The 18,044-nt window shown below is 49.5% G+C and overlaps 3 protein-coding genes across 3 annotated transcripts; 2 read left to right on the plus strand and 1 right to left on the minus strand.

Annotated features, from left to right (window-relative positions):
• Positions 1–1,613: 1,613 nt before the first annotated feature.
• On the minus strand, positions 1,614–2,803 carry UCRPA7_7702 (putative s-adenosylmethionine-dependent methyltransferase-like protein; the record flags this gene model as incomplete). The annotated part of the gene is made up of 2 exons (XM_007920226.1): positions 1,614–2,258; positions 2,342–2,803. 2 exons carry the CDS (start codon positions 2,801–2,803, stop codon positions 1,614–1,616), a joined length of 1,107 nt encoding a protein of 368 aa, XP_007918417.1.
• A 1,402-nt stretch (positions 2,804–4,205) lies between these two features.
• Positions 4,206–6,187, plus strand: UCRPA7_7703 (putative phenylacetone monooxygenase protein; the record flags this gene model as incomplete). Its single annotated transcript, XM_007920227.1, has 5 exons — positions 4,206–4,756; positions 4,808–4,965; positions 5,019–5,245; positions 5,302–5,704; positions 5,757–6,187. 5 exons carry the CDS (start codon positions 4,206–4,208, stop codon positions 6,185–6,187), a joined length of 1,770 nt encoding a protein of 589 aa, XP_007918418.1.
• A 1,605-nt stretch (positions 6,188–7,792) lies between these two features.
• UCRPA7_7704 (putative vegetative incompatibility protein 2 protein) lies at positions 7,793–8,656 on the plus strand (the record flags this gene model as incomplete). Its single annotated transcript, XM_007920228.1, has 1 exon — positions 7,793–8,656. The coding sequence occupies one exon, from the start codon at positions 7,793–7,795 to the stop codon at positions 8,654–8,656; it is 864 nt and encodes a 287-aa protein (XP_007918419.1).
• Positions 8,657–18,044: the final 9,388 nt, after the last annotated feature.

Raw genomic sequence — 18,044 nt, forward strand, 5'->3', positions numbered from 1 at the left:
AACTTTTTCTCCAGCTCAACTCGAATACGGACGGGGTTCTTGTCAGATTAGTCAAGCATGACACGCGTCTGTTGCTGTTGCTGTTGCTGTCCACAATGCCCACCAACTCTATGTGCAATACCGGTACATATACTGTGATGTTGATGTTATCGAGACACGACACTTTGTACATACCTAGCCGCTCGAGTATGGATGAGTCGGTACTGTAGTTGAGGCAAATCTCGCGAGACAGACGTAATCGCATTCCAGGCTCTTGAAAGCCCGTCGCCGTCGCTGTGGCGCTCAATGCCAAGACCTCAAATCGCGATGGCTCTAATGCGCGTCTGTCATTCCCCCCTGTGGAACTGAGATGGCGCTATCTCCGAATAGGGCAACCTGTACCTGCATTTCCCTGCGTCCAATGTTGACCCTGCAAACCCCGACATGACTGTGGACACAATGCTACTGGGCAATTACAGCCCAGAAGTCCCCTCAACAGAGCCAATAAGCTCAATAAGAGAGGATAAAGTCTTCCCATAGCATCGTAAAAGTAGCACCGGAGGAGCACGTCTTTTTTTTTCCTGATGTAATGGCTTTTCAATCGTTGCTGAAGACTGTCGCGACTGCTTCGCCAAGGTTACCGCACCGAGCAGCCTCCCAGCTTACGTGGGCAGCCGTTGGGGCGTGCAGCTCCAGCTTTTAGCTCGCGATGCATGTGGAATTTGTGGCTGTCTGAGAGTGAGACGCCCAGCAACTCTTCATGATCTTCGGCTCCACCGATCGCGCAACAACACTCGAATCTCTCGCAAATGGTATGGGCCTCTACTAATGGATCGCTGTAGTACGTAGTTGACTCTGCCTTCGCTGCGGTAAGCATTGGTGGTTATCATCAACCCGAACCATCCATTCTACATGAAGCTGCTGGCTCTATCTACGGCGCTCCGCGTTTCAGCGAGGGTCAAGGACTAGGAGCCAACCATCGGCTCGTAGAAGCTGCAAGGAAGCTTGCAGGAACCATCGCAGTAGCTTTGAAACTGCACCCTCCGACGTCATAGCTTGCACTTCCCACATCTCAATTGCACGTCGCAGATTGCCTTTGTCAGTGTCGCTTAAGCCTAATCCCCATCTCTGCGTTCCCATTGACTAGCATCTGAGTAATCTTCAGGGGTTTTTGAAGGCAGCCAAAACCTTGAAGGTGAAGTGCCATATAGATCACAGAGACAACAACTTCAACTAGACCCTAGCTCCAAGGTCCTATGTGCTGTGCATTAACATCAATACCTCAACCGTGCCGTTCTCAGCTGATCCGGAACATAGCGAACGGGCTGAAACCCCAGGGATAGCTATCCTAGGAAGCGCTGCACGTAGGCGGCCGCTGTCAAGCCGTTTCTTGAAACCTCCATGTCCATGCGGTGGTTCTCTTTGCAAATTTGGCATGTCTTTAGCTCGAAGAAGAGCGTCCAGCTCGATCTTTATGTATGACAAGTGTCCACCCGGTCACCTGAACTGATACGTCGACTAAGGCAAGTCTCTAGACATACTAGCAGCGTAAACAAGGTCAGGGTTTCGTCAACGGTAGAGTGTCTAATTCTCTCTTGTCGTCTCAAGGAGGAATCAATCTTTCTGTACTTCCTTCATGGCAGAACGCACTTGACGACACCCCGTCGGACGCCTTCGGTTTCCTCTCTCATCAAGCTCACCGTGACCCCAAGAGTCTCGATCTTCTCGACGAAGTCGTCGAGAGATCCACCAACGCCGAAGTATAGCCTCTTAGCAGCGACAACGGCAACGGCTTGTCGACTGCGCTGCTCGGCGCGTTCTCTTTGAAGTATCGAGAGCAGAGTCTCTGTGAAGGACGCCAGAGCAAACGGAGAGTATATGGTCTCGGCTCCCATGACCAGAGTCTGAGTATCGCCCAACCCCTGAGGCACGTTGTCTGAGGAGTAAATCAAGTCCACAAACTCGGGGCACCAACCTCCAGAGACAAACGACAACGAGATGTCGTTCTCACTTAGGAAGGTCTTGAAAGCGCCCAGGACGTCGTCGCCCAGCTCGAGCTCTCCCTCCAGAGAAAATGCCTCGTCGAGAGCTTGAATTTTGCCCCTCTGCTGCAGAGCCCACGCGATGATGAAGTTGGGCAACGTCACAAGATAAAGAACAGTGGGGTTGTAATCGGCAAGCGTGAGGCGCAGAGGAGCCTTCGATGGCGACGACGACTCCTTCGATGCAACGGCCCACTGAAACAACGCCAGCGAGGGAAGGCCAGTGCCGCAGCCCAGCTAGCAAGGATTTTTCATGTCAATTGACTCGTTCTCTCTCACTCGACAGGATACGTGATGGGGGTTTGGCTCTCGCCTCTTACCTCGACAACTCTGGAAGGTCCCTGGAACAGAGCCTGAGATAGCTTCTCGGTGGCGAGGACCTTGACCAGATCCACGCTGCTCTCCCAGCTCTTGAATCCGCCCTCGTAAATCCCCGTCCTGACGTCGTGCTTGCCGAGCCCGGGCTCGAGTTCCTCCTGCGGATCCGAGGCATCCTCCTCGGCCATCAACTGCACCCGGACATCCCACAACTCTCGGCGTGGGATCTGGATGATCCCTTGCTCGCCGAGGTCGACGTCCAACGTGCTGTATGCAACCTTGGACGGCAATGTCCGGAGGAAGTCATCAAGCGCGTGAAGTGTTGGCGGGAGCAACGGCTTGCCCTGCACGGGGAACGCGCTTGCTGTTGCTGCTGGAGGTTGCTGAGCCGATGGAGCCGGCTGGGATGCATCTGCATCGCTATCCTCTATATCCTCCCCGGAAAAGGAAAAGGAGAAAGACATGGTTGCGGTTGTGACGTTTTTACTCCTGGTTGTGGTTTTGCTCCTCCTCACACAGTTTTGGAGTGGTTAACAAAATCTTGAAAAAGACTTTGCACTCGTAGAAACCCTTGGGTTACCACTCTGGGGTGACTGGCAACACAGTCCCAGATCGATGATGGAATGACACGTTCAACTTCAAAAACGCCAGAGTCTAAGACCCTGAAGAGAGTCTCTATGGCAACCCATGTAAATGCAAGTCAGTCTTGGACGAAACAAAGCGCACACTGATATCACAATGAAGCAAAGTGATTACTGCATACGGGAGTCGGTCGGTAGGTAGATAGTTAAGTGCGGGCGCTAAAAGAAGGGTGCTTTAGGAGGGGCACAGCGGGAAGTTTTGGCTTATGCGCACCACCAGCGCCTGCATTGTCAATCAGCAACATGCATGCAAGCAATTGGAGGAGGTTCTGGCCATCTGTGGGGGGGTCCTCGAATCCACACACTCCGCAACCTCACCACACCAGAGTGACCAGGTCCCTCCTCGCATCCAAGCCGGACCGGATCGGACAGACAGGCAAACGATAACCAGTTTTGATATGCACGTCGTAACTCTAGTGGAACATGACATTTACTATGCAGAATCGACAGCCGGCCTTGGCAAGTCACTACTCGACCAACAGGCCACATCCCAGTAATTGTCCTCATCTTCCCATTCGCCACTCACCGCCCCAGCCAAACCTCGATTATCGCAGCCTCGAGGTCGAGAACGGTGATAGGGCCGTTTACGACTTATACCTTCTTTTCCCCTCAACAGCCGCCTCCAGCTGCTAGACTACTGCTGCTCTGCTGTAGTGCCATCCGCACCTTGGCTGCTTGTCTCCATCCCACCAGCTGCCAACTGCCTGCCTTAGTGACTGTTAGTCCAGCTAGCCATGAGTAAATCACAGTCTTTGCTTCCCAATTGGGCATGCCATGGAGCTCCCCCGGTTCACCGCCGTCAGGGTACGTGCAGGCCCCGAACTGGGAAACGGCCGAGACGTGAACTGAGCTGGTCCCAGGTAAGTCAATCCTGAGCGTATTCCAGTCAACCAAAGCCGGCCCTCGCTATCTCTCCACCCCAGGAATACCTCAGGGTAAACAATCTCGCCGCCGACTTGGGGTCCCTTCCATCGGTAGCGTTCTTGGTCCGTCTCAATCCGCCATCAAATGGTGCCATTAGACACCAATTGAGGTTGTAGTCTCAAGGGACCTGCACGGGCACAGACTAGGACAGAGCTCCTACTCACACTATCTATCATGAGATCGATTTAGCCCAAAAAGCCCACAGTGCTGTCTCGATAAATAGTCCCGTCACTTCCGCTTTTCCTGAGAGGCTATGGGGTTCCCCAGACAGCCAAGCACCAGCTCGGGAAGACTTGCAAGCATGGCCGGCCCGCGTCTTACTCAGATCTCTGACCATGTTCCAACCGAGACAAACGGTGCAAAGCCATCACCTCATACCAAAGATGGCGCCTACTCCGTTCGAGAAGAGCCTCTCGGCACACCCAAGCCCATTCGAATCATCGGGATAGGGGCCGGAGCTAGCGGCATCAACATGGTCCGCACCCTCCGGCTGAACCTCACAGATTACGAGCATGTCATCTATGAGAAGAATGAAGATGTGGGCGGGACCTGGTTCGAAAACCGCTATCCGGGTTGCAGATGCGACATCCCAAGCCACAACTACCAGTTCTCCTGGCGGGCCAACCCTGAGTGGTCCAACTTCTTCTCGCCGGCTGAAGAGATCGAGGCATACCTTTGCCAGATATGTAAGGATGAGAAGATGATGGACGTCATCAAGACCTCGCACAAGATTGTGGGAGCTCGGTGGAACGAAAGCAAGGGGATATGGGAGGTCAAAGTTGTCAACCTCAAGACTGGAGAAGAGTTTGACGACTACGCCAACTTCCTGTTAGATGCTTCAGGCATTCTTAAGTGAGTGGCAGTCTTGTCATTCCACAATATCAAGACTAACAATCTTCACAGCAACTGGAAATGGCCAGACATTGAAGGACTCCATGACTTCAATGGCACTCTCATTCACAGTGCCAATTGGCCAAAGGACTTTGATTATGCAAACAAGTCAGTCGCTGTCATCGGCAACGGTTCCACTGGGATCCAGATAGTACCTGCTATACAGCCAGGTGAGCCAGCAATACTGCACTCTTTCCCTCGACATTCTCTCACACTTGTGCAGATGTGCAGAAACTCTACCATTCCGTTCGCACTCCAACATGGGTTGTCCCTCCACGGATACAGACCATGGCCACATTTGGAGCATCCAAAGACATCCTCGCCGACATCGAAATCGACGAGCAAGAGAACTTCACACCGGAACAAATCAGAAAATTCAAGGAAGACCCAGACTTCTACAAGAAGTTCGTCAAGGCGGTTGAGAAGGACGTCAACGGGAACTTCCCCATTGTAAGACCTCCTCTCACGGACTGCGCTATCATCTGCTAATGAATCTCTCTTGATAGATGATGAAAGACAGCCCCATGCAGCAGTTTGCCAGCTCGCAATGCAGACAATACATGACGGCCATGCTTGGAGGCGACGCCACGCTTTGCAAGGCCCTGATCCCTACGTTCCCGCTTGGGTGCAGAAGGATGACTCCCGCGCACGGCTACCTGAAGTCCCTGACGCAGCCGAACGTGTTCGTGTTGACTGGAGGCATGAAGAGATTCGTCGCCGAGGGCATTGAGATGGAGTCGGGAGAGGTCGTGAAGCTAGATGCAATCATCTGCGCAACTGGCTTTGATGTGTCGTTCTGCCCGCGGTTCCCCCTAATAGGTCGGGACGGGAATCTCCAAGATATTTGGACGGACCACACCCCACAGGCGTACATGTCCTGCGCCGTCCCTGGGTTCCCAAACTACTTTAGTAAGTCTATCTATCACAGCCGCATTCAAACCGATTTTAATTTGCGATAAAGCTTTCATGGGCCCCAACGCACCGGGTGGCCACGGCAGCATCTTCACGGCCAGCGAGCACATCGCCAAGTACATCACGCGCGTGATCAAGAAGTGCCAGACGGAGGGCGTCAAGGCGATCGCGCCGCTCCAGGAGGCGGTCGACGACCTGTACGAGCACATGGGCGCCTTCATGCCGCGCACGGCGTGGGCGAGCTCGTGCCGGTCCTGGTTCAAGGCCGGGCGCGCGGACGGCCCCGTCACGGCGCTGCACCCCGGCAGCCGCATCCACTTCTTCCACATGCTCGAGACGCTGCGCGGCGAGGACTACGAGTACGTGTACGACCACCCGCGGCAGAACCGCTTCCGCTACCTTGGCAATGGCTTCTCGACGAAGGAGCTGGACGAGAGCGTCGATTCGACGTGGTACTTGGACGAGTCGGCGGTTGTTTAATGGCGGGAACTAATACTGTTCTCACCTCAAAAAGGGGAGCATGAAGGAAGGAATACAGCATAGGACAGCGATGGGTATTGTTGGTGTTCATACAAGGCGCGGCTGCAGTTCCCATCGCTTATAGCGGCATGTCCTGCGGGATGCAGAGTCAATAGGGGCCTACTACTTGCTGGTGTAGACCAGGCTGGGTAGATCTAGATGGATTTTAGAGCCGTCAAGGCATCATGATGCGCAGCGGCTTCCTGAGCGGTTCAGGCCCATGAGGGAAGCTTTGACAGCTGGCTTAGCGTAGCTTACGGATGACACAGCCTAATTCGACGAATTTCGTTACTGCAAGATCACAATTGGGGATAGGTTGGCATATGAGGGGATCACTGTGAGTAGATACAAGTGTTGTGCACTATAAGTCGCTGTCCCGCCACGACAACTATGGAGTCATAAAGATTAGTTACACATACTAGAAGATACCAAATGGCAAGAGTCGAGACATCTATCTGAGGCCTTGAAGAGTCTATTTATTACAATAGTTCCACCAACACTTGACAGTGGTAGTTCCTCTCATGTTGACAAAATTCCTGATAACCTTAGTTAAGTTACGTGTGATACCCTGGTGGAGGATAGCGGTTTGATTGTCAATACCATGTATATGAACACGCTGAAAGCCGTTGGCGGTCCCACCGCATATTCATAGCAGCCACTGTAACATTTCTTTCAACTCCACCACTTCGCCAAACGCCGCATTGAACTGTTTTAGTGCATGGAGTTCTTAAGCTTTAGCTGGAACAGTGGCGCGTTTTCGCCAACAAACAACATCTAACCACTGCCAATCGCAGTAATTTGGTGGAGAGTTGTAGGCGTGTCATATGGAACTTCGCGGCGGCCTTGGATTTGTAACATGTCACCATTTGAATTTCCAGTCGCCAATAGGCAACAAGGCACTATCCAGTTGGCGAAAGATGAAACGCTGCATGCAGCCTGGCTGCATAGGCCCGGGCGGTGCTGCCCACTCTAGCTGGGCGCTTGTAAGCGATTGTCTCATTGGAGGCGTACAGGAGAACATGGGTGGCCCCATCAAGCGGCCTCCTACATTGATTGATATCAAACCAACAACAACCTGTATCAGTTGTTTGCCCTGGGTTTGAATTTGAAGGTCTCGTTCAACAATCAATTCTATGTTTAAAAAGGACCGTCCTCGTTACCATCTGGTAGCTTTAGCATGTCTCTGTGACGGGGACTACAACCAATTCTGAATACTTATCTCCTCATAGACTGTATGGTTTGATGATGGCAGCCATACCGGGACAAGAACCGCTCAATCTACTAGCACTGGGTAAGTAGAGAATGTGTCATGTTTATTTGGGAACAATGTTGCCATAGTTATTAACACAAGTCAAGACGGTGGTGGCATCCGTGGTGTTTCGGAGCTCGTCATTCTCCATGAAATTATGTTAAGGGTACAGCAACGTGGTGAACTCCAAGAACTACCCCGGCCATGTGACTACTTTCACTTAGTAGGGGGTACCAGCACTGGAGGGTAGGTCGATTCAAGTTAGATTTGGAAACATACATCTAGCATTGCTAAATTTCTCTAGTTTGATCGCTATCATGCTTGGAAGGTTGAGGATGTCAACCTTAGATGCTTTGAAAGCATATGACCAATTCGCTGGGCGAATATTCTCAGAGAAGAACCGCAAAAAGAATCCTGGCCAAAGATGGACGCAGATGTACAAGGCAACAGAGCTCAGAAACACAATCCAACAGCTCGTTGCGGAACAAATCGATGAAGAATTGATGAGAGATTCAAGAAAACTTGAGGAGAGGGGAAGATCCTTCGTTTGTTCTAAGCCTGTCGGTGAACATCGACGGACGGTGCGATTTCGATCGTACGATATTGACAATGATCTATACAAGCATCTCAAGATATGGGAAGCTGCTCGCGCAACTACTGCCGCTCCCATGTACTTCAAGCCGATGACCATCACCAATGACGTGGCCGAAACAGAAGATTTTGTTGATGGCGCTATTGGATGCAACAATCCAACAGAGATATTGCTTGAGGAAGCAGACTTGCTATACGGAAAACAACGCAAACTGGGCTGTGTTGTAAGTCTAGGAACTGGAACAAAAGTACAGGAGTTGGCCGGGACCTCCAATGGTATCCACGCCAAAGCAAGTTGGATTAAAAGCTTGGGCATGGTGATGAAGGAAATCACTGTTGACTGCGAGGAGACCCACGATCGGGCGAAGAAGAAGTTCGAGTCTTTCTCTGGTGCATACTTCCGCTTCAACGTGGCCGGCGGAGCGCAAGGCATAAAACTTGAAGATTGGGGTATGATGGAAGAGTTGAAGCAGAAGACACGGAATTACTTACTGGAAGATGAGGCCAAGGCAATGGTCGATGATCTAGCCAACGTGCTTCTTCAGAAGGGTCCCAACCATGGCTTAACTATCGGCCACATTGGTAAGTAAACCAGGCACTCGAAGGAAATCAATACTAATGTCACCCTGTAGGCGGGCTCCAGAGAGACAATTTCTTACTTCATACACAAGCTGCCATCCCTAGAGGCCACGCCAGTCGAATATTCACCGGTAGAGAAACCATTTTGAGAAAATTGGAGCGGCATTTTGGGAAACGGGAAGCAGCTTGTGATTCACGACGAGAGTTTCACCTTCGCGGACTGGGCGGTGTGGGTAAGACACAAATCGCCCTGAAGTTCGCTGACCAGAATGATAAAAGGTATGATTCAATCTACCAGTCTGAGATGCCACTAATGAGAGGAAAGATTTCGTGTTATCTGGATTGACGCTACAAACCCGTTGACCATCGAGCAAAGCTACAAAAAATATGCACGGAGATTGTTTCCCGGCCAAGATCCCGATTTAGCAGTTCAGCTTGTCCTTCAATGGCTGGAAGACACTGACGCTGAGTGGCTACTTGTATTTGACAATGCTTCCGAAAATGGACTGAGCCAGTACATGCCAGATGGAGACCGAGGCAATATTATCTACACCAGCAGGCATCATCACTTGGAGCGGCGTCTTCGTCCTGAGTCCATCCAGGATGTTGATTGCCTGGAAGCAGGTGACGCAATAACTTTGCTTCTGAGAGCAGGAGATATTGATGCAAGAGAAATGGAAGCTAGGCGAATTGGCAGGGCCATCGTGGACGAGCTCGGATGTCTTCCTTTAGCCATCGATCAAGCAGGTGCTTACATACAGATGGCGCCATGCCCTCTTAATAAATTCCTAGAAGTCTACAACAAGGAGAAAGAGCAATTACTCAAGAATCCACCTTTTCGAGGAGAAGATGAGCTACGGAATCTTCCTGTATACACAACCTTTAACATATCCTTCGAGTTCATACGAGCCTATTCGGAAAGGCGCCGAGATATGGATAAAGTTCAGCACGCGAGCAGTGCCATTCAAATCCTTAGCATTATATGCTTCTACCATAACGAAGGCCTTATCAGAGAAATCTTTTCTTGCGCGGCGGATCAACGTGCAGGCAGAGCAAAAAGAAACGAGCATTTCCCTTTGATGGTTGAGAACCGTTGTCTCAACGAGCTTGTCGAAATGAAAGACGGTATCTGGGATTCGAGGAAATTTGATCAGGGCATAAAATTCCTACGGGATTTCTCCCTAGTAAAGTTCGATGACGACACAGAGTACACTGCCATGCATGTATTGGTTCACGAATGGGCAAGAGGTAGACTCGACAGAAATCTTTGGGCTCAATATGGTCTCGTGGCCCGGTCTATTCTATTCGATTCTATTTCGCATAAGGATACAATGTCATATGCCCTTTATCGTAGGGATACTCTACCTCATATCGAAGCATGTCAGAAATACTACAAATGCCGGCATGAGGACGACATCTTGGAAAGCGAGTATGACAGTAAGTATGCACTCGTTCAAAAAGAAGCCTGCAATTTCAAGGAGGCGGAGGCCGCATTGAAGCGAGCTATACGTGTAAGACAATTCGAGTACAGCTTCCTTTCCGAAGCGACATTGGCAGCTATGACGCAGCTTGGGGATGTCTATACAAAACAAGGCCGCTATGGTGAAGCCGAGGCTGTTTTGGTAGAGGCTCTCACAAGACGACAAATGGCACTTCTGGAGAAGAAAGGGGCTTTATATGGGCGCACTAGGAAGCCTAAAGGATGGGAATATCCAGGTGAGCCTAAGGTACAACAGATTCAACCTGACCACTTCCAAACCAAAGGCAAAGAGCCTGAGCATCCTGTTGGACGAGATGCTCCTGTCGACCATGTCCAAAAACCTCAGAAAGATGCAGAACTTGAAGACCCCGTGGATGACCCGGATATTCTGGATTATAAGATCAAATTGGCAAGAGTCTATGCAAAACAGGATCAGATGTGGATAGCAAAAGAACAAGTGAAGGATGTCGTCAGGGCTTACAAACGCAAATATGGTGCAACCAGCAACAACTCAACACTTCGATCAGCCATTTCATACCTGAGATCTATAGAACAGATGACCACGGGGGTATTTGAGCACACCTTATCAATCCAGGCAAGAGAGGCTTTGGATGCTTCCAAACGTTTGTGGGGACGTACAGCACCCCGGACGATGTCGTTGAAAGAGAGACTCGCGGGTGCTTTAGCGACTGAGCACCAGTTCAAAGAAGCAGAAGACCTCTATGCGGAGCTTTTCTACTACTATAGAAAACATTTCGGCGAGACAGCGTTGGAGACTATTGACCTGATATCGGACGTTGGCCGGATGTATCACGATGCCGGCCGATGGATGGAAGCTGAAGGGCTTCACCAAGTTGCCCTAAACACACGTGAAAAGAAGCTGGGGCGGAACCATCCTGATACACTTCGCTCCATGCAAGATCTTGCATTCTCTATAGGACACCAGGCACGCGTAGACGAAGCTTTGCCATTAATGAAAGAATGCGCTGAACGACAGGCCGCAATCTTGGGTGCAGACCATACTTCGACGAAACTCAGCCAGTCACTCGTCAAAAGGCTACTTCGACTCCAACCTGCCTGTACACCAGCTATCCAAACACTAATGAGAAATATTCATACTGAAAAGCTACGTTCGACCATGGGCGAGTTTGCTCCGCAATGGACAAGGGAGTGGCAACCAGAGCCGGTGGTGGTCCCAGATGCCGAAAGGCTTTTCTGGAATCAATCTGTACGCGCGACAGAGACCGAGATTGTGTTGGTTCAAGGCAAACTCGAACTACGTAGTATTCAAGATGAAGTTTTGTAACGGTACATACTTACGTAAGTTACACGTCTTGGTATGAGGGAAGAGGTAGTTGTAAATTATACAGTAATTTTCGCACTGTACATAGGCAACAGAGGCAAAATCCGCACTGTCCAATTCTCGCTTCCAGCTCAACTCACGCCAATTGAAGGCTTAAAAATCCGTTACATATCAGCCTAGAGGAACTCAATGAACAACCCAAGCTCTTTATCGGTCCTATAGAGCAAGCTAGTAAGCCATTAACATCTACGAAGTTCTTGCAGTCACATGGGCTTCACGACCAGCAGAGTTAGCGCAACATGCGGTCAGCAGCGAAGTTAATGATGGCATCGGCCATGTCAGCGAGCAATGGCCTCAAAGCTCAACCCATGGCTCTCTTACCACCTATTCCACTTTACAGGCGCCTTTTGAGGGCCCACAGGAAACATCTTCCACAAGAGATGAGACTGCTAGGAGACGAGTACATCAAAGCCGAGTTCCGCGCGCATCGAGACGTGGATAATCCCGTGCACATCGTAAGCCGGTTGCCCCTACAGCGTTCGTCCAAGACGCTGACAGACCTACAGATAGGGTTCTTGACAGAATGGCAGATGTACGCTCAGAAGATTGAGGGAGATTCATGGGTAGGCGAGAAACTTGAGCAGGGCAAGATCGAGAAGATGAGCGGTTCGTACCCTTGTCAAAGTCTGTTGAATGATTGTTTTGCTGATCAAGTCGCTTTATCAAGACCAGCAAATAGGACAACTTTATGAATTAATGAGAGCAATTCGCAGGAAAGGAGAAGATGATTCAGACACATAGTTGCATATCTTATCAGGTTGCACGGCAATGATATGGTGCTGCCTTGAATCTCGTTATACCGGTGTACGATATTGTGTGTACCTACCGCTCTAAAGGGGCCAGGCCAGGCTATTAGGTGTACTTCATCAATTAGGTATTCTTGTGTTGTACGTCTAGTCTCTGTCTAGTGCCTCCGCAATCCAGTTCGCTTGAATAATGCTGACCTTCTTAGCATAATTCTTCTGCGTAAAAACGTGTTCTAAGAACATGATGGCTTCTCTTTTCTGTCCATGCAAGACACTCGCTGGGTGTATTGCCACAACATGCTTTCCTTGAGTCGTCACGTAACTGCCATCTGGCGCGAGGATCGCAGTTTTCATAGCGAATCCCTTGAGGAAGCACCTCAAGAGGATCTCGGCCCGGCCCGGAGACAGTGGAACAAATGGTTGAGGGTCTGCTGGTGCTGCATCTGCGAGCATTTTCTCCTTGACACATAAGCCTCGCAGTTGTTTCCTGATATTCAAAGCTTGTCGCATGTTTCGCACGTTGACCTTTCTTCGTTTGCACCATTCGGTTCGGTCAGATTTCTCGGCCGCATAATGTTGCATGGTTGTTAAATAGGTGAGCAGATCTCCTTCTCTGCGATATAGCTCCTTTCGATATTCCTCAACCTCCTCTTTCACTTCCTCTGTTTGAAGCTGATGGAAGATGTCATCGCCGGAGGTGATGCAAGATATTATATCAATTACCTCAAGAAGGCAGTCATATTCCGGCTCCGCTGCTGCTAACAGAACCCTACCATATGGTGCTGACACTGGGAAAAGAGCCATTTTCCGCCCCATATCCGTGATCGAGCCATCGTCAGCCAGAGCGCCGAGTATATGGAGGTGGAGGAGAGCCTTTTCGAAAGAGTCAACATCTGGGCGGTCCATCAATGGAAAAGAGAAGATGTCGTCAATGCCCCGTGCTTTCATTGTAAGTACAGCACCTAGAGTATCAATTCGCAGAATCTCAGGAAGGTCAGTCTGCGGAAGAGTATCGTAGGTGTCCTCGGTGTAAAGTCTGTAGCTCTTGCCAGGAGCTTCCCTTCCTGCTCTGCCTGATCTCTGAATCGCAGATGATTTCGAAATCGGTTTGGCTAGTAGAGACTCCATGCCGAGTCTTGACCGAAACTGTTTAACCTTGGCCTTGCCGCAATCCACCACGTATCGAACCCCTGGGACTGTGACAGATGTCTCGGCGATGTTTGTTGCAAGTACCACTTTCCGCGTATTCTTTCCCCTCACGGGTTGAAATGCTTTCTGCTGGGCTTCAATCGACAATTGACCAAAAAGAGGTACAACCTGTACTTTCGGCACATTGGATGCTAAAGCGGTCGCATATTCCTCGATCAATCTCTGTGCCGCTTCAATTTCTTCTTGGCCGGTGAGGAACGCTAGGATGTCTCCGGGACAAGGCTGCTCCACGTGTACTTTAAAGATTGTCTTCAGCAAGGCCTCCTGCAGGTCTGGTACTGGCTTTGGTGCGTGAATCAGCTCCACTGGATATTGGCGGCCTTCGATTTGCAGCAATCTTACGGAGGACTGGTAGGTGGATGACTGCCGCGATGTTTGCAAGGTTTTGGCGGTAACATCAACAGAAAAGAATTCCCGTATCGTTTCAACATTGGCAGTAGCGCTCATGATGATGACTTTTAGCGGTATTCCTCCGCGTCCAGCTTTATCTCCGGCTAGAATTTGCTTGAGAAACCCTGATAGTAGGTCCACGTCCACACTTCGCTCGTGGATCTCATCCACTATGATAGCACTATACTGCTGAAGGTTTGGATCTCTCAGGAGTTCTTGTAGGAGCATGCCCTCCGTGAGAAACTTGATTTTCGTCCCACGGGGAACATGATGGTCAAAGCGGACCGAGTATCCCACCAGTCCTTTGGCGCCTTTGACACTGGAATCTTTTCCTAACGGTGTCCCAGCTTCACGAGACACACGATGTGCTAGAGTTGTCGCTGCTACACGGCGCGGTTGCGTTATGGCGATCATACCTCCCACAGCGACTTCTTCCAACGAAGCGCCACCTTCCCTGCGAACTTTCACCGTCCTTCTTTGGCACCAACGTTCCGTATAAAGAAATTGGGGAACTTGTGTACTTTTTCCAGATCCAGTTTCGGCGACAACCACTAAGATGTCATCTCCATTTCTCTGTAGTGCTTGTCTGATATCATTGCGATAGTTCCATATCGGCAGTTTCTCCCGTACGCGAAGAAGCTCTGAATCTCCTCTCTCGGAAGAGGTAGAATCAGCTTGCGAGTGTGATTCAACGTCCTTGTCACCGTATTTTTTAGGAATGGTACTCTTCTCCTGGCGATTCACGACTGCTTCAGCCGGTGAAATTTCTTGCCCTCCACGCTCACTCTTGCTTGGAGTCTCGTCCTGCGTTTTGGTTTTGAGGTAGCCCTCTAACGATATCGTTTTGTTTCCAATTTTGATGAACTCACCAGTCGCGTGAGTTTTCCGTCGTTTCGACATTTTTTTGGCCGCATTTATCATGGATTGAGAGTTTGTAATGCCAAAGTTCAGACACCCAAAAAATCGAGCTTGATATTTCCCGTCACGTGACAGCCACCAAGCACCAGACAAACCATTCACTCTTTTTACAGCCGATTGTCAAGATCTTCGAACATATTCATATTGATTATTTGGACAATATTAGGTCATTGTAAGTAACTTGGGTGCTACGAGTGAGGAAACTGGGATTCGTGGGGTATTCATTTAGTGACCTCGCCGCACCAAATGGTTAGGCGGAAGACCTGGCACAACGGTGTTTTGGGCAGAGATATGTTAGACCAAATAAGCCCTGCACACATAACTTCCCCCTTTCGCTGTTCTTCACCCTGCCAAAGAGATGCCAGAAAATCATGGAGCGAGCAAACTATGCTCTATATGTGTCCAAGACCTCAAGATTGATGACACCGTTGACGACTTCCATGAAGATGTAGACTCCAAAGGCGATCCTACCCTGCATTTCAAGCCAGAAAAAGATGGTTCAAAGCGCCTACCGCGTGTCAGAAAATGGGACGATATTTTGCCTGACTACCCAGCAATGCAAGCTTCAGCTCAAAATGGTTGTGAGCTTTGCGATTTCGTCCGGAGAAGTCTCATCAGGCGAGGAATTAATGGCGACTGCTCGGTCACCATCAAGTGTGGTTATGTCTGGGGAGCAAACCGGGATGAGTTAAGGCCGCAACTATTATTCGCGCGTCGAAGTGATGGTTTGACTTATATGCGATGCGAGGTCTTTCGTGGAGACGAGCAGTTAGCGTATATCATCTTCCCTATCGAAGCCACATCGGACGGTTGGATTCTGCCAAAGTCTCAATGAAGATGCAATTATAGCTGATGCTTCTATAGAGAGCCTCAGCACTTGGCTGCGACTTGATTCCCCACGAGAGAAGGAACCTCTTGACCCTGAAAATGTCGAATGGATCCAGTCGGAACTTTGGAAGTGCGATAACGAATGTGACCACTCTCAGAAAGTCCCGAAATCAAATTTCGTGCCAACTCGTCTCATTGATGTTACTGGAGTTGGAGATGCTAGTTTTGATGCAAAGCTGGTTATCTCAGCTGATATTGCAAAATATTCTTCTGGTCATATACAATATGCCACTCTGAGTTATTGCTGGGGTCCAAAATCTGATGCCGATGAACAGCTCAAGACGACTCAATCCACTATTCATTCCTATTGTGAGAGAATTCCATCTGCATCGTTATCACCGGTTGTTCGGGATACCATACGTGTTTGCCGAGCACTCAACATCAAATATGTTTGGATTGATGCCCTTTGCATTGTACAAGACGACATTGGAGACTGGGAGCATGAAAGCGAAATAATGGGCCTGGTCTACTATTATTCCTACCTTACCATATGCCCTCTTATTTCGCATTCTTGCCTTCAGTCATTTCTCCACGTTCGTTCCCCGGGTTTGTGCATTCCTTTCTCCTCGTCTCTTCATCTCAATATCAAAGGGGTATTTAGGATGTATGAAAGCCATAACGACCAAGACATGAAATCGGTCGGAGAGGAGCCAAACTGGTCAATGGATCTAGATCCACCGCAGTACATGGACAGAAAATTGTCATCGTGGAAATCAAGGGGATGGACCTTTCAGGAGGAGAGTTTCTCTGGTCGAGTATTGTATTTTGGGAAGTCGATGCTGCATTTTACCTGCGAGAACTGGGCGATATCAGAAAACTGCTATGTTGAAGAAGGTCCCGGGATAATTGGACCGTTTCGAGAGCTACTCGACTCAATTTTACTCACCGACCCTACGGACTCGTCTCGATCTCGAGCAGGTGCTATTTGGGACTCGATCGGGCTTATCAATCGTCGACACTTCACGAACTTGGAGGATTTCTTTCCGTCGATAGCGGGATTAGCAAAGGCATGCTCTGACGCAAAGAAAGACACATATCTTACAGGGTTGTGGATGCAGCATATTTGTCGTGAACTCCTCTGGATAGTGTTCCAGCCACCCAAAGGAAGTCTCACCTCTCATATCGAGCAATTGGTTGGCCAAAACCCTTACATTGCGCCGTCATGGAGCTGGGCATCCCAAAGACAATATTTTGAGAACTTTGTTTGCGAAGAATATGAGAAACTGCGGACGGTAGAAGAAGAGACGCAGCTGTCATCAGACTCGAGGCTTTTTTACCAAGCACGATGCTGGCCAAGCCACCTTCAATCAGAAATGAAGCTTGTTGACCATTCTGTGTCTCTAAAAGGACGAAATCCGTACGGACGTATCGAGAGTGCTTTCCTGACTTTACGTGGGAGGCTGGCTCCCTTCCCATCAGATGTCATAATGCAGCCATCAGGACTTGGCCGCTCTGCAATGGGTTATTTTTCGAATAAATTTGGCACAGTCATGCTGGATTGGTGTGTCATTGAAAAGACTATCCAAAAAGCAGAAGATATGAGGCTGTTCTTTACCATGTCGTGCTGTCAGCCTACAAGCAACCGCCCATTACAATGGTATGCAAATCCCGAGGAAGACCATGAGGAACTTGTCCGCATGAGCTTCGAAGGAGGCTATCTAGGTAGCGGCGAAGACGGGTTTGACGAAGCAGATTCCTGCTCTTTCTGCCTGGACGCAAATCACAAGAGGAATGTTTGGGGCATAGTTGTGAATCCAAGTGGGAGGGATGGGAGCTATTTCCGTGTAGGAGCATTTGTTCTATTTCGCCACTCTGGAGCAACGGCCCTCTTTCAGAAAGCCACGTACCATGACATAATAGTGGTATAGGTCGGTTGAATAATATGTTATAGAGCACAATGTATCGAGATTTAGCTCCCATTGAATCGTAAAGGAGAAAAAGGATGTTTTACACTTTTCTTGAATATCACAGAATACTTATCTGAGGAACTCTCAATGTTGATCATATGGACGTAAAAAGATCGGCCTTTTCGTAAGGCTATGAAACCGCCTAGATGAAACCCTACTGGGTTATTTCACGTCTGTAAAAACTTGATCCTCTCAAAATCATCGCGGATTTTGCGACAATAAACCTCACAGCCCGATTTATATGATAGTAATACATTTCAAGTTCAAGCATGAACATGGGGAGCGGTTCCTTCGCGCAAGGGTCTACAATATTGAAGCTGTTAGCTTCGACGGCGATGCCTTTCACCTCATCCGTACGGAGTCATATATCCGCCGCCAAGGGGTTTCTATCGTAGTAGGACACCGGACCTTGGTTTGTATACCATCCAATATCAGAAGACCCATCCGATCAACGAGCGTTGAAAGAACCGAAGGCGCACAGATTGGTCACTCAAATAC

The sequence above is a fragment of the Phaeoacremonium minimum genome, assembly GCF_000392275.1.
Source record: "Phaeoacremonium minimum UCRPA7 unplaced genomic scaffold PA7_03_scaffold_541, whole genome shotgun sequence".
In the NCBI taxonomy this organism is placed as follows: Eukaryota; Fungi; Ascomycota; class Sordariomycetes; order Togniniales; family Togniniaceae; genus Phaeoacremonium; species Phaeoacremonium minimum.